Source organism: Nelusetta ayraudi, unplaced genomic scaffold (assembly GCF_046127955.1).
Source record: "Nelusetta ayraudi isolate G7.1 ecotype Tasmania unplaced genomic scaffold, CSIRO-AGI_Nayr_v1 ptg000056l, whole genome shotgun sequence".
Classification (NCBI taxonomy): domain Eukaryota; kingdom Metazoa; phylum Chordata; class Actinopteri; order Tetraodontiformes; family Monacanthidae; genus Nelusetta; species Nelusetta ayraudi.
Genome location: NW_027466106.1, coordinates 201,951 through 216,106, shown reverse-complemented (window position 1 = coordinate 216,106; position 14,156 = coordinate 201,951). Strand labels below are relative to the sequence as shown.

At 48.2% G+C, this 14,156-nt stretch overlaps 1 protein-coding gene across 10 annotated transcripts in view; it reads right to left on the bottom strand.

Moving 5' to 3' along the window:
* The window catches only part of LOC142896649 (calcium-activated potassium channel subunit alpha-1a), a 127,404-nt gene that overhangs the window by 55,910 nt on the left and 57,338 nt on the right, over positions 1-14,156 (bottom strand). For all 10 annotated transcript variants that reach the window (XM_076038447.1, XM_076038445.1, XM_076038446.1 and 7 more), the window contains exons 4-5: positions 4,455-4,548; positions 3,716-3,827 (exon numbers count right to left, since the gene is read on the bottom strand). In XM_076038447.1, the coding sequence (XP_075894562.1) occupies positions 3,716-3,827; positions 4,455-4,548 (206 nt within the window). The remainder of the gene's footprint in view (positions 1-3,715; positions 3,828-4,454; positions 4,549-14,156) is intronic.

Genomic DNA, 14,156 nt, shown 5'->3' with positions numbered 1-14,156 from the left:
CTTTTTCTGCACTGTGCCCACTCTGACTTCATTGAGGATTTCCAAGCCAGGTCACGGCCTTCCTGTCACATGTACTGGCCGAGCAGTCCGCTAGGACTTTTCATCAATCAGCAGGCTGGGATGGTTCATCTGGGATAATACTAACAGTCGGCCCCAGCCAGGATGGGATTAGACGCTGCCTCGCAGACAGACACACGCACCTCCCTCCGTCAAGAGAGATTTTTTTTCATCATATTATTATTACTACAAAACCACCACGTTCGATGGGACGGCATGCAAACAATAAACACATTTAATTTTCCTTTTCTCCTCGCTGCCTTTGCATCAATGCGGAGACGTGTAAGTAAGGAACCCGGCTGCTGCAAAGAGGCTTAAACTTCCTGCAGATCAATCTCGACCCGTCCTCTGCAAGTACACCCAGGTTCCCTGCCAGAGATCGAAAGGGACAACACGAGCACCACGTCAGGTACCAGAAGAGTCTTTTCAGCAGAAAACGCAGGAGATCAACAAGCAGTACACCGAAGCGCCACCAGGCGGCAGTAGCAGGTTGAGGCTCGAGCGGCTGTGCGCTCTCAGTGCCGCCCAACATCAAAAAACGCTGCTGCAAATTACTTTTTAATGATATGCTGCACTTAAGATTCTTATATTCGACTAAACTTCTGCTGAAACACACGTTCAAAACTTCTGGGCTGATCGAAACTGGGAATGACGAGTTTTTAAACATGGCTTGAAGCTGATGAGCAGCAACAAATCCTGGAGGTTAATGAATCCCCCGCACAGCCTACCCGAAAAAAAGATAAAACTCACTGGGAAGCCCCAAGTAGTTCGACAAAAACCTTTCATCATTTTTTTTTTTAGCTAATTTATTTAACAGGAAAGCTCTGCAGCAGCAGCACATCGCTCCCCCTTCCTCTTAATCAATGTCCAACTGGCAGAGGCAAAGAGAGCACGACTTGGAACGCGAGCAGCCCATACAGTGCACGTCCACCGCGCACAGTACGGGGCTGGAACCCCCTATTAAAGCAGGAGTGAAGTGAACCTCCCCACTGCTGCTGCTGCTGCTGCACAGGTTATGATCCACTACACCGACCGTGGAGCGCCTTGCCCTGCAGTCGACGGAAAGAAAAGGTGATCAATCCAGAGGGAGGTGGTGTTGAGGAGGGACAGTGCACTTTGCTTCAAACTGACCCCCGGCCTCCTTTTCACGAGGCCTGTTAGGCGGGGGCTGGACACACTTAACCAAATGAAAGCAGCGGCAGTTACGGATGGGACTATCGATTGTTGGGGGAGGGGATTGCGGTCAGGCCGGAAGCGGATGAAGACGTATATATCTGGGGAAGCTGCGGCGTCATCCGATTTTGCCGACGAGAATAAAAAGCCTGGAGTCACTATGACTAATTAACCGCATTGTTGTTCTCAGACCCGGTTACTGTACATTCGCAGTCCCTCAACAGAGCAGGATAAAGGCAGCAAATCACGACACGGCCTGGATGTTAACAGACGTTTTTTAGAGGCCCATTAGTTTTCTGGAAGCCGCAGCAGCTTCGGTAAGCATCGCCGTAGCCGGCCGCAGGTCTACACGCTGTTAATTTTATAACTGGGGCTCAGCACAGCATCACGTATCGCCCCTTTTAAATCAAGCGGCTATACTCAATATTTAAATGGGACGCGCCAGGAGGAGTTACTATCGTTGGTACAACGTAGCGGAGGGTGAAGTTCCAACGATTCGCGGTTGGACTTCCTTCAGAGGCTCCTTGTATTCCCACAGACTTCACTTGGAAGAGAAATAATTAAGTGCTTATTAATAGCTCTGGAATCTGGAGCATCTCTCTAAAACAATAAAACTGCACTCTCATCCGAGCACGCGGCTTCCCACTTCAGCCGCAGATGCGGGGATGTTTAACCATCACAGGTAATTTATTCGTCAAGCAGCATCCAGACCAGAGCGCCGTTTCTCAGCCTTTCATCATCCTCATCAAGGCTGCGGCACCCGCGGCTTTCTGGGAACAAGATGAGGACACCTTACATCATAAACATCAGAAACCGGATCGACTTGACTCCAGCGTATCTGCTTCATTACAGGGGCTCATTTGAAATTTCTTGCCCGTCGCGGATTAAATTTTTAACAGTCTCAGAGTGTCGCCTCAAAGGGTTTTAAGTGTTTGTACTGGGGGGGAGGACCCTTCTGCTCACTGGGATCTATGGCAGCGTAGATGCTTATATGATGTCTGTTTGTATCATGTTGTTGATATTGACTCCGCCAACTCGCTACGAGTTCTGCAACCAAATGCTCATTTTTTTTTACAAATAAGCAGAAGGTAGAAAGAACCACCAGTGAGTTCGCATGAATCTGTTGCACTTGGAACAGAATTTTAAAACCGCAAGCACGAACTGTGAATGGAATCTGAGCAGACCAGAGACGAGCAGCAGGATCAACAGAATCGTGAAATTAACACGCAAAACATAAACCACGTCAGGTCCACGTGTCAAAATGTCACATTAACTACGCAAATGTAGGTTTCTGTTCACAGCCCAATTTGTGATGAAGAAACCTTGAGCAACATGAAGGTGGTGGGTTCAATTCCAGGGGAGTTTGTGTGCTTTCCCTGCATCTGCACAGATTCTCCCCACAGGTCAGAGACACGCGAGGCTGACAGACATCTCTGAACCGGCCGTATGTGTTAGCGTCGATAGCTGTTGGTGTCTTTGTGGCCCAGTGATCAAAACTGGCAACTCGTACAGGATGTAAAACTGCCTTTGATCCAAGAGCAGCTGGGATGAACTCAAAGGGAAAAAAGCGGTCATAGAAATTGGACGGATGAAGAAAGAGGCCGTGGAATCTCACTCAGCAGTGTTCGGGAGGGGGGAAACAGTGGATTAGCAAACGAGCTAATCCACAACATATTGCAAAAACATCCCGTATTATTTCCATGGCGGAATGGAGAAATTCTGGAAAAAAAAAAAAGGAAAGAAACAAAGAGAGAAAAAGACGACACAGCCGCAGAGACGGTGGCTTTTCTTTTTTTCCTGCAGTGCAATTTAGGCCGCAGTGCTCTGAAGGCATAGAGGAAAAGTAGGTCATTACATAATTCAGGGAAGGGGTGTTTTCCAGCCTTCTCATGCAACGGAGCATGTGCGAGGACGCCAATACGACGGTGGGAACGGCACATGCTCTTTTTGTTTTCTTGTGTTTTTATTTTTTATTTTTTTTGGTGCGGTGAGGGTGACGGAGCCAAGAGGTGGCAGTTATGGGCCGCGGCTGCTGGATGTTTCCAGGTGTGACGCCTCAACGGGCCAATTCCCAGCGAGTCTGAAGTTTCAAACACACACACACACACACACACACACACACACACACACACACACACACACACACACAGAAACGGTGTCCTGATTCTGAGTCACTCTCGCTCTCTCCCATTGGCCAAATCCACTCTGCTGGGTCTGCGCTCCCTGAAAACGTCAGAGGAACCCGGCCCTGTCACATCAAATGATGGGCCGCAAAGTTGAGGGCAGCCCAAAGCTACGTGCCCTCGGAGGCACACACTCCCGGTCATGGAGAGACGGAGCGGGGGGGCCGAGATGGGTGAGATAGTGCTGGCGAAAAGAGCCGGGGTGACATGCGAAAAAGATAGGGGGCATGGAAAGAGACGGGTCGGGGCGGAAGGGGGGGGGGATGAAAAAAGTGGCGGTAAAAGAAGAAGAAGCAACTTACCCAGCCAGCTCCTGTTCAGGTAGACGGACACGAAAACAGGGGGGACGGTGAAGAAGTCGACCACCGAGTTGACCTCCAGCCAGAACCACAGCTTGTCGTTGGCTGCTATAAACTGAAAGAGGGAGAGGGGGAGGGAGGGGAGGGGGGGTAGAGGACGTGAGAATGACAAGCGAGCTCCGTCGTAATGCAACAACATCGTCGCGCTGCTCAGCCGCCGCCAACCGCCGCCCCTCCTTTTTTTCTTTTTTTTTCCCGCTGACATATTGTACTGGAATGACAAAAGGCTTCGCCCGACTTGCTGAGTTATGCAAATGGCGGGCAGCAAAAGCTGCTTACCAGTTTATTTATTCATTCAGGCGCCGAGGCAGGCCTGACACCGGCAGAATGCTGCTCTGGTACGACAGCCGCCCCGGCAACATTATTACAGCGGGCGTTTGATTTAAGGGCACGCCGCGTCACCCCCCGTAACCCGCCGCCTTGTTTTGTCTCAGGCGAGCCGAGCGCTCTGCCGTTTCAAATTCGCCATCGGTCGCTGTAAAACTTGCGAGGCTGTGAGGATTAGCTTTTGATTTTCTGTTGCCGTTTTACAGCATCGATGTACTGTTGCGTTTAATTCGGGGGGTTTGAGTTCATATTTTGTTCTTTCAAGCCTGCACGATAACTATCCCACACTTGATGCTTTGAATTCGATTTTTTTTTTTTTTTTTTTGATGGTTCATGCGTAACAATAACTACTTACTCGCAGGCCAAAGTAAAGGAGGAAGAAGACGTTGAAGGCCATGTCGATCTGTAACGTGAAGTCTTTGTAGAAGTTCTGGCAGGATTCTATTGGGCTAGAAACAAAGGAGGAAGATGTTAGGAGGTTCAATATCATGAAGAGATACACTGGGCAGCATCAGCAATCTAATGGAGCAATCACCAGACACTATATAAAGACTATCATTGTTTGCGGATCTAGGTAGGGTAGGAATGGTACTGTATTAGATTTTCGGGTTTAACGGTGGCTCATCTTAATTGCAAATCGCTCGGATAAGGAGCGATCATTTTTTATTTTTTTAAAAAAAAGGAAAATCTCCCACTGTGACTCGCTGCTTAATATGCAGAAAACACATCAAACAGTCACAGGCTGAGAGTAATTAACTGTTATCACCATTATGTGGTACGTGAGGCAGCCGGAATAAATGCCACCCTCTGAAAAAAAAAAAAAGTGGGTTCTTTCACATTTAATTGCAGTTGCCCGACTAATTAGCAGAAAAGTTTCTCATTAACTTGGCGCCATAACATCAACAGGTAGCAGCCGATCGTTTGTTGGGCTGTATCTCATCTTGGTGGGGTAGTCATGGTAGAAAAAACTCTGTGTGTGTGTGTGTGTGTGTGTGTGTGTGTTGTAATGAGGCGCGATAATAATGAGCGCATGAAAAAACAAAACCAATCTGGAAATTTCCCAGTGTAGCAAAAAAGTGGCAGTAGTTTAAATAAAGCACGGCGTTGATGACAGCGGCTGCTTTGATGTGTGGGGGAGAAAAAAAACACACACGCGCACGCATGCATTTTTCAGCATCCGACAATTAAAAGCACCTCCAGGAAGACGTTCCCTGATATGACACAAACTCAAACTCAGAGGGATGGAATTCACGACTGCCGACTTCTCCTCCCCCCCATCCCCGCCCCCCCTTTCTTCCCCTCAGCGGCAGCAAGTCGGATGATGACAAATGAGACGTGATCCGACTGGTGTGTCGGCGAAATCCATCATCGTGTTTACCCTCGTGATGATTAACCATTATCTGGTAGGCGCTCTCAACAAAAGCAATAAAAAGGCAGCGCGCAAACCGCATCCTTCACTTGAGCACCGGCCTGTAGCGCTCTTTCGAGTAATGGGGGGAGGCCGTCGAAGGAAAACCATTAGCGCTCTGTGCGCTTTGGCTATAGGGGACCTTCGGGAATGTATGGAATGGGAAAAAAGGAACACACATGCACAGTGCACACCATTATGGGGGTGCACAGACAATATGTCCCATGCGGTGGCATTAAACATTTAAGTAGACATTTGTATGCATGGAGCCCATAGGGGCACAGTGTGAGATCCTGATTGCGGCGTAATGAGAAGCGGCGGAGGCTCACAAAAATAAATAAATAAATGAATAAATGAATAAATAAATAAATAAATAAATAGAGGCGGTATTCATCATCTCTCACGATGCATCACGCGACGACAACCATCCACTTTAACGGATGAGCGAGTGCGAGTGAGACCTCACGCAAGACGGAGTCAAACCAAAACAATCCACATCCGCAGCCTCCGTTCCATCAGGCTGCGATCTGTCGCTTGTTAAAAGGAACGTCGCTCCATTTGAGTTCCGGAGGCGTTTTCTTTTTTTTCTCACAAACCTTCACATGACGAGGCCGATTTCATCGGTGCCCTCCGGCCGAATGCTTTATTATTTTGCTCACTTCGCGCCCCCTCCCCCACTCCCCCACCCCACGAGGTCGAACCGAGGGGCGTTAGAGCAACATGTCATGAATCACACGCGCATCCTAATCTCCTCGCGCTGATTAAATGTCGTTTCCCATCAACGCGGGTTGGGAGACGCTCGGCGCTCAGCCGGCGTGCGGCCGCCTCGAAACTGATCCGGCACCTCGGCCCCGATCTCGCCTTCCCGCCTGGACCGTGGCGGCAAAAAAAAAAAAACGTACGCAGACGTGGATACACAAAAAAAAACACATTCACTTTGTGACCACAAGCATGGACTTAGTGAATTGCGCTGGATGGACCTTCAGCTGCACAAGCACCACAGTGGCTCGGCTATAGAAGTATTATTAGATTCATGCAAGCAGGCGCTGCGGAACATTATAGTGCACGACTGTAAAAGATCTCTGGTAGATCGATGGTCTGGTCAGTAGAGGCATCACAACATGGTTGTAATGTTTGTGTATTATATTAGTGAAGATATGCTGGAGCATAAATAGAAGTGATTTTACCTAAAGGCCCCATATTGTAAAAAAAAAAAAAAAAAAAAAAATCCATTAACCCCATTCTGATGCTCGCTTTGAACTTCAGCGAGTCCTCTTCACCGCAGCCTACGGGCCTAAGTGCTTCCCGTTGCCGCCATGCGATTGGCTGATTGGCCATTTGTGATAAACGAGCAATTGAACGTTCAACCTAATAAAGTGGCCGGTAAGTGGACAGCTCCACTTCCTCCTTCTGGACAAAAAAAAAAAAATATATATATATATATATCCCTACACTGCTGCAATAGGATGATTCAAGCATCCTGCTTAAAAGTAGCTCTACATGAAAGGAAAAGAAAGTATAGCATAAATCATTCTGATAGGTCGGTGGGAAAAGATGACACCGGGTTGCTTCTGTGTTCCTGTGTGAGAGCCTGCAAGGCAGGACAGCGCCGCCCCGGCTAACGGGCTCTCAATGTCACATCACACCGGGCCACCACCAGGGAGTCCTGATCACATGGTGCCAGTGTCTTTGCAAAAAATAGACCTGCCCACCGCAGTTCTTATTACTCGCTGAGGCCCTGGCACGGCTGGCGGATTACACCATCCTGCCAGACAGGAAGAGGAAGGAGGGGATGGAGGAGGAGAGAGAGGAAGGGGAGAGGAGAGGAGGTGAGGGGGGGACAACTGCCAGGGGAGGGTTTGGGGTGGGGGGGGGGGCAGTCTATTTCAGGATGTAAATGTTTGCCTGCCACTGGAAAACGCGAGCGTGGAGGTAAGACCGGCTCGCTCGCAAGGGCAAAAGGAGCGTGTTGACGATGGCGCTCTAAAAATAGGCCTCCAAACACCTTCGGTCGGTCGGCGGGAGGCAGCCGGCCAATGGCGAGCGTGCGCATGACCTTGTCCTGCTGCAGGAGGAAGAGGAGAGGTGTGGCGGTGGCGGCGGCAGCGGCAGCGGCAGCGGCAGCGGCAGCTGCCCTCGGAGAAAAATCACACCGCCACATCCTCCACTGCCGGGCCATCCTCAATATGTGCCTCGCTGCTCCGCTAAGCTCATAATCATCTTGAGAGGGAGCTATTTATAGCCTCATTTGCTGGTATTTCTGGTCACGCGTCATAAGCGGTGCAACCCTCCTCCACCCAAACGGCCCCCCCCCGAAACAGAAAGACGAGCATGCGCTGACAATCCCTGTTTGAGCGCAATAACCGAATGTCTGCCGTGCACGTTGTTGTGTTCTTTCTGTGTGTGTGTGTGTGTGTGTGTGTGTGTGCACAGCAGGAGGGTTTTGGCTGCGAGGCTGAAAGAAGAAGGCCAGGTTTGTAGTGAAATGACAGATTTGGGTCGAGGCCCACTGCTAAAATAAGACGTTCTTCAGCACCTTCAAGGGCAGCGGAAACACTTCACGTCTTTTCTACAAATAGAAGCCTCCGCTTTTATCCATCTGATCACGAGACGATCCGCAGTGTTTTTACGCTGAGCGAAGCCAGACCGCTGGGAACCAAATGAATCAATTTACTGATTTCATCACAAATGACCGAAGCTACAAACGTCACCTTTGTTGCATCAAAAAGGGGGAAAAAACTGTATTAACGAAATCAATCGAGGCAGACATGACAAACAGATGTGCTGGAGCTGGAGCTGGAGCTGGGGCAGACATCATCTCCCCCGACACACACACACACACACACACTCAGTGCAAGGGGTCTTTCACTCCCTCCCATTAGAAACATATATTAACACATCGCTTGTAATTTAGTGTTTCATTATTTCCATGAAAGGACCCCAGGAGTGTAATGAAGCTTCTCTGCCCTCTGCCTCAGACTCAACTCTGAGTCCATCACTCAGCCAACTGTACAACCTGGACCAGCAAAAGAAACGCTCCTAATCAATTTGCATATTTCCCCAAGGTCACTGCACGTTCTCTTGAATTACTGTAAATGGACCGACGGTTCCCACACGCCAGGGCTTAACGCTCTGCTGAACCGCTGCAGCGTGAAGGTGTGAAGCCGCTCCGAGCGTCTCCGCCATCGATCGTTTCGCCACCTGTTGCCTGGCAGCAACAAATCGAGACCCGTTTGTCGCCTGCCGCCGCAAACAAAACACTCCGAGGGTCGACTGGAGACGAGCCGAGGACGCGTCTTCCACGATCAGCCGCTGTGCAATTCCGCGAACCAATTTGGCCACCCGCTCACCGTGAGGAATGTTTTTAAAAGGGGCCGTAGCCTCGGGGGACGCAGGACGATGTGTTTTCATGCTGCTTCTATCGGTCCACTGTGATTTATGGCGTGCACCATATGGCTGCAGCATCATATGCAAAAAAAAAAAAGATTAATTTGGTTAGTGTAGCGTGTTTTTTCTTTTTTTTTTTTTTTTTCATTATCTCTGTTACAACAAATGGAGCGAAAGCCGAGGCAGCCGACTCGTACGCTGGGTGAGAAAATTGTCTCGATTTCATTTGAGGTTTATCAATTTGACCAAACGTTCCGGCGAAGGTTTAAAAATAGCTCCGTCGCCCCGCACCGAGGCAGCGAGGGCCACTGCAACACCGAATGGCCTTTATATTGCCATGGTGACAGTGATAAATAGAGAGGTCAGCCCTCGCACTGATAGCAGGCAAAACAGAGAGCGGCAAAGCGAAAGCCGCCTCGCCGTCTCTCCGCAAGGTTCCTTCGCTCCGACTCCAGCAGCCCGTGCACGGGATCTGCTCTTCCCGCACCGAGTGACAGCGTCCGGGCTGCTCCGCTCGGCCGTCGGAGCGCTGTGATGTTCAGCCTCGTCACACGGTTGAAGCGCGGCCCGACCCCGGATGCAATTAAAGCTAAACTTTCGCAGTCCGTCGGGATTAATTAAAGGGAACTGCGGAATTGTTCAGAAGCGCCAAAGCTCTTTAACGGCGGGAGGTGTGTGGCAGACGGTGGAATTTCTCTGGATTTAGAAATAAATAAATAAATGTTGGGAAAGTTTATACAATCAAGGGATTAAGGGGATATGTTTTATTTTGAAAATAAATCTGCCACGGCTTAAATTTATGGCGTCAACTGGTTTTAAAAGCCACTCTATGACGTGTTATGAATTTGGTATTTTAGGATGACGAACCTCGAATACATCACAGGTGGTCCTCGTGTTTTCAGAGTTGCAGTGGTTTGTGGTTTAAGCAGGAAAAAATGAGATGTTACCGACACTGGAATAACCTTATTACGAAGTGCGACTCCATTAGTTGGTGGGTGGGTATTAACTGGTGTTTTTCCTGCAGTCATGCGCACCCACAATGCTTTTGCACGGGTCTACAAAGGTGACGAGCGTTGCGTCTGAAAACGTGACTATGCAAGCGTCGCCCTTCCCTCCCTGCAGTAGCCTCTACACGGTGGGAGGTGGATGAACAGGCAGGAGGAGGAGGAGGAGGAGAAGAAGTGGAACAGTAACAAGGGCATCCCTGCAGGAGCGGCCTGCAGAGACCCTGTCCTACATTCCTCTCTATTTGTTTTATGGGAGCGCAGAGGGAGGAGGGGTTGGGGGGGCAGATGAGGAATAAGCCAAGGTATTAAAGCTCAGACTAGGAGGTGGGCGGGAGAAGATGCAGCATCCTCACGTTGACTAAAATAGCATCATCAGTCTGGCGCACCAAAACGCAATAGGCTATGCATCATCAGCCGTGTATAATGTGAAAAGCAGACGCGGATTCGGAAGTCAAGCAAAAAATAAAAAAAACTCAACATGGTTGTGATGCAAGCTTCTGATTGCGTTCATATATAAATGTGACAACCCGTTCTGTGACTCCGATTCCCTTCTTCCCGCTTCCAAAGACACGCAAGTGTTTGTTTTGTGGCTAGATCTTTACTGCAGGATATTGGCAAGCAGAGTTCAGTCGAGTATGAAAAGCCAGAAGCAAGAACTCAACTACCGTTTGGGGAAAAATACTTGGACCCCAGACGGGTGTTTTCTTCAGCATTTTATTCTGCACGTGTGCGTGTGTGTGTGTGTTTGATAGGGAGGCGGCAACCTGGTACACCGTGGTGCACACACACGCACTTTCAACATTGTTCAGCAGGTGCCTCGAGGCTCAACACAGAGACAATGTGCCTTCATCCAAACGCGGCTTTGCTATTGCGATGAAAACTTCCTTTTACTGTTGTTTCATTTCATACTCAAAGACTAAGATGCTGGTTTTATCTTAAAGCCATAAAGCACTATTGGCCAACGTACACAATGTCACAATATTGAGTATTATCTGACTCAAAATTCCATTTTCTGGAGAAATAAGGTGATTCTGGTCATGTGTTCTGCATTAATAAAAAAAACAGGCTTGAACAACAAGAAAAACTGTGCTATGAAAAAAGTTGAAAAAACAGCAATTACAATGAAACATAAGACAAAATAATTTGTGGGGGGGGATTCAATTCAATTTGGGTGAAAGAAAATGACTTTTTGGGATTGGAAATAGTTCAAAAGAAGGAGAGAAAGCAAACAATTAGGCCGGACCCAGCGCAGCCTGATTAATACCCCAAGTCTCTGCTCAAGTAATTACTCCAATTGAAAAGGTGCCCTATGCATTCCACCCATTGATTCCTTCAGTCATTAACATTTTGACACCAGGAGGAGGCTGAAGGCCATCCAAGGAGAATTTTTAGCATTTAACCAAGGGCCAACGAATGAGTCACTTTATTCATGCAAATGGAATCCCACGCACAGGGCGGCAATCAAGGAGAGTGTTTACGTCAATATCTGCGGCCCCGGAGCACCAATTGAGCCACCAGGGAGAGAAAAGACAAATATGAAGAAAACTGTGATAATAAACATCGAAACATCTAAATGCCTACTTGGTATATGTTGGTTTTTTTTGGGGGGGGGGGTTTTGCCTTTTTTAATAAACGTGCTGCAGCTGAGAACGGGGCTATAGCAGTACAGGCTGTGTCTTGGAAGCAAGAAATCTAATCCCCGCTACGAGCCAGAGCAACACAAAATGAGACGTTCGCTCAGCCACGACAGGTTGACGCCGGTTTGCAAACGCTCGTTGAAACACCTCAATGTGTCTGCACAAATTGGAGAGAATCCGCAGCACCTGTGCTCTCACTTAAACCGCCCGTGGGTCTTTTATTTTGTTCGATTTTCATGTAAGATTAGTATCTCGGATGGTGTCTTGTTTTTGGTTTTCAGCCCGTCAGCTAGCGGGCCATACGTAGCAAAGAGAGAGAGAGAGAGAGAAAAAAAAAAAGTAGGTCTTCCACCACAGACAGTTGGAGGCAGATTAAATGTCAAGCCTCCGACACGGCGACAGCGACTGCAGAGCGAATAAGAGGCTCCAGCTGCCGCAGCCAAAGTACGGCCGGCCCTGTTTAGGATGTCAAAGCCCCCAGAGTGGGATGAACCTTCTCCGGGTTGATCACTCGTCCCCCCCGGGGGAGGATGTGCACACACACACTCGAGTGACACGCTTGAGCTAATCACGGTGATGAGGGTAGAGAGGGCCTGAGCTTAATGGGAGCGCAGATAGATCAGGGCAATACCTTGGGGAAGCGCACTGACACCGAGAAGAACCTGAAAAAGCACACATCCGAGACGTGAGGGGGAAATACCACTGTGTGAGAGAGGGGGAGCTACATTCTGAGAGCAACAGAAAAAAAAAAAAATCCAATTCTTACACCCAGAATGGATCAGTATTTTCAGATCCACCTCGAAAAAGCTCTTTTTCCGCACGTCCTTTAAAAAGAGAAAGGCGGCGGCCTCAGGCAGGAATTAGCAATGAAGGCTAGCAGCTAAAGAGTAAAAGAAATGATAAGTGCTGCGCTGCTGGCAGCTGGGGGATGGTCGGCCCTCTTCAGAATGTGACATAAAGTTTCGTCCAATCACTTTTGTTGAGTTTTTTTTCTCCTTTTACCAAATGATGTCTACGGGCTCTGCCCTAGATGGACGTAAGCATAAATTGCACGCCAATCTAAAGCTAATCATACATGAGCGGGACGTCGCTCTGCATGTAAACTTTATGTTGCATTAATATGGAGACGTGCTAAAATGTACCTTGCCTCTGGGTGATTTCTTTTTTCCCCCACACACACACACACACACACTAATTGGAATATTACATAAGTCCAACAGCCTGGAACGAACTGTCATTTACCATAATTACATAGTGGAGGTGTAAAAAAAAAATAGATATATATGCATGTATATGAATATAAAATAAAAGTCCAGGGTCTGCAAAACACTCTTGACAATTGAATCATTCAGACGGGGGGCAGTTCAGTGATCGAATGCAGAATTGCCTGTGCATTACAGCCATATTGAATATTTTACATTTTTATGGAAAAAATTGGAACATAATTTCTGAGTTCAGTGAATGATTCAGCGTTTCCAAACGCTGACAAATTACAAGGGAGCTCGTCAATACTCAAAGAGTATTTGCTGCAAACACAGCCAACGGCGCAACAAAAACACGCTGCATAAATGTCAAAATTACCGGCGACAACTCCAGCGTATGTAACACTTGATGAAACAGCGTTTAATTTTACAGCTGCCTACACATGCGCCTCAGGGTGACCTTTTCTCGCGGCTCACTGCAGTGTTTTGAAGCACATGCAAACTTCCACACGGAGAGAAAATGCGTTAAATCAGCTCATTTTCCATTCACTGGGATCTGTGCAGTGGTAGCGCACTGCAGGAGATATTCACACACACACATGCGTGCCTCTCTGAAGTAGGCAGGTAGTTAGATTTATTGCATAACATCGTAAGAATGAATTGCATCACACTTCAAGTTAAAGAGTGGATATATTATTCTATTTGGTTTTCGGTCAAATTAATGAGGATTTATTAAGTGACTTAATGGACACAATGGAAGATTTTGTACATTTTTCTTTGAGGTGGTGTATTTCCCAGTTTGGATCACTGGATATTTTCAGAGCCAGAAACACACAAAATCTCAAAGAGAGAGGGAAAATAAATCTGAAACTATTTGTTTTCAAGAACATTTTGGGTTTGAATGGCGTGAAAGTAGCCGCGGTGTTTATCGGAGGGATGCCAGGCCTGCAATCTGTCTCTGGGTGACTGCCAGCCAGGGATACGCATAAACCAACACACACACACACACACACACACACACACACACACACACACACACACACACACACACACACACACACACACACACACACACACACGCACACGGCGAGAGAGAAAAGGTGCCCCCACACACACTGTACGCTATCTGCTCGTCTCTGTTGCCATGGAAACTGACAGGCCTCCCATTGAAAGAATCCTCAGATGCAGATGTGAGTGCGCGCCCACTGCTAGCGGCTGCCTGTGTGGGGGTGGGAATATGTGCTTTTGCATTTCAGAGTTTGCAGTTTTTTTCCTGCAGGCGCGGCGATGATGAGGGACACGTGCAGGCGGGCGATGCGTCGTGGCTGCGGATGCCCACACGCACGCGACAAACGCGGAAACTCGCGTCCGGAGATGTGACAAACAGAGTGATTTGGGAGTGGTTGTGTGATAACG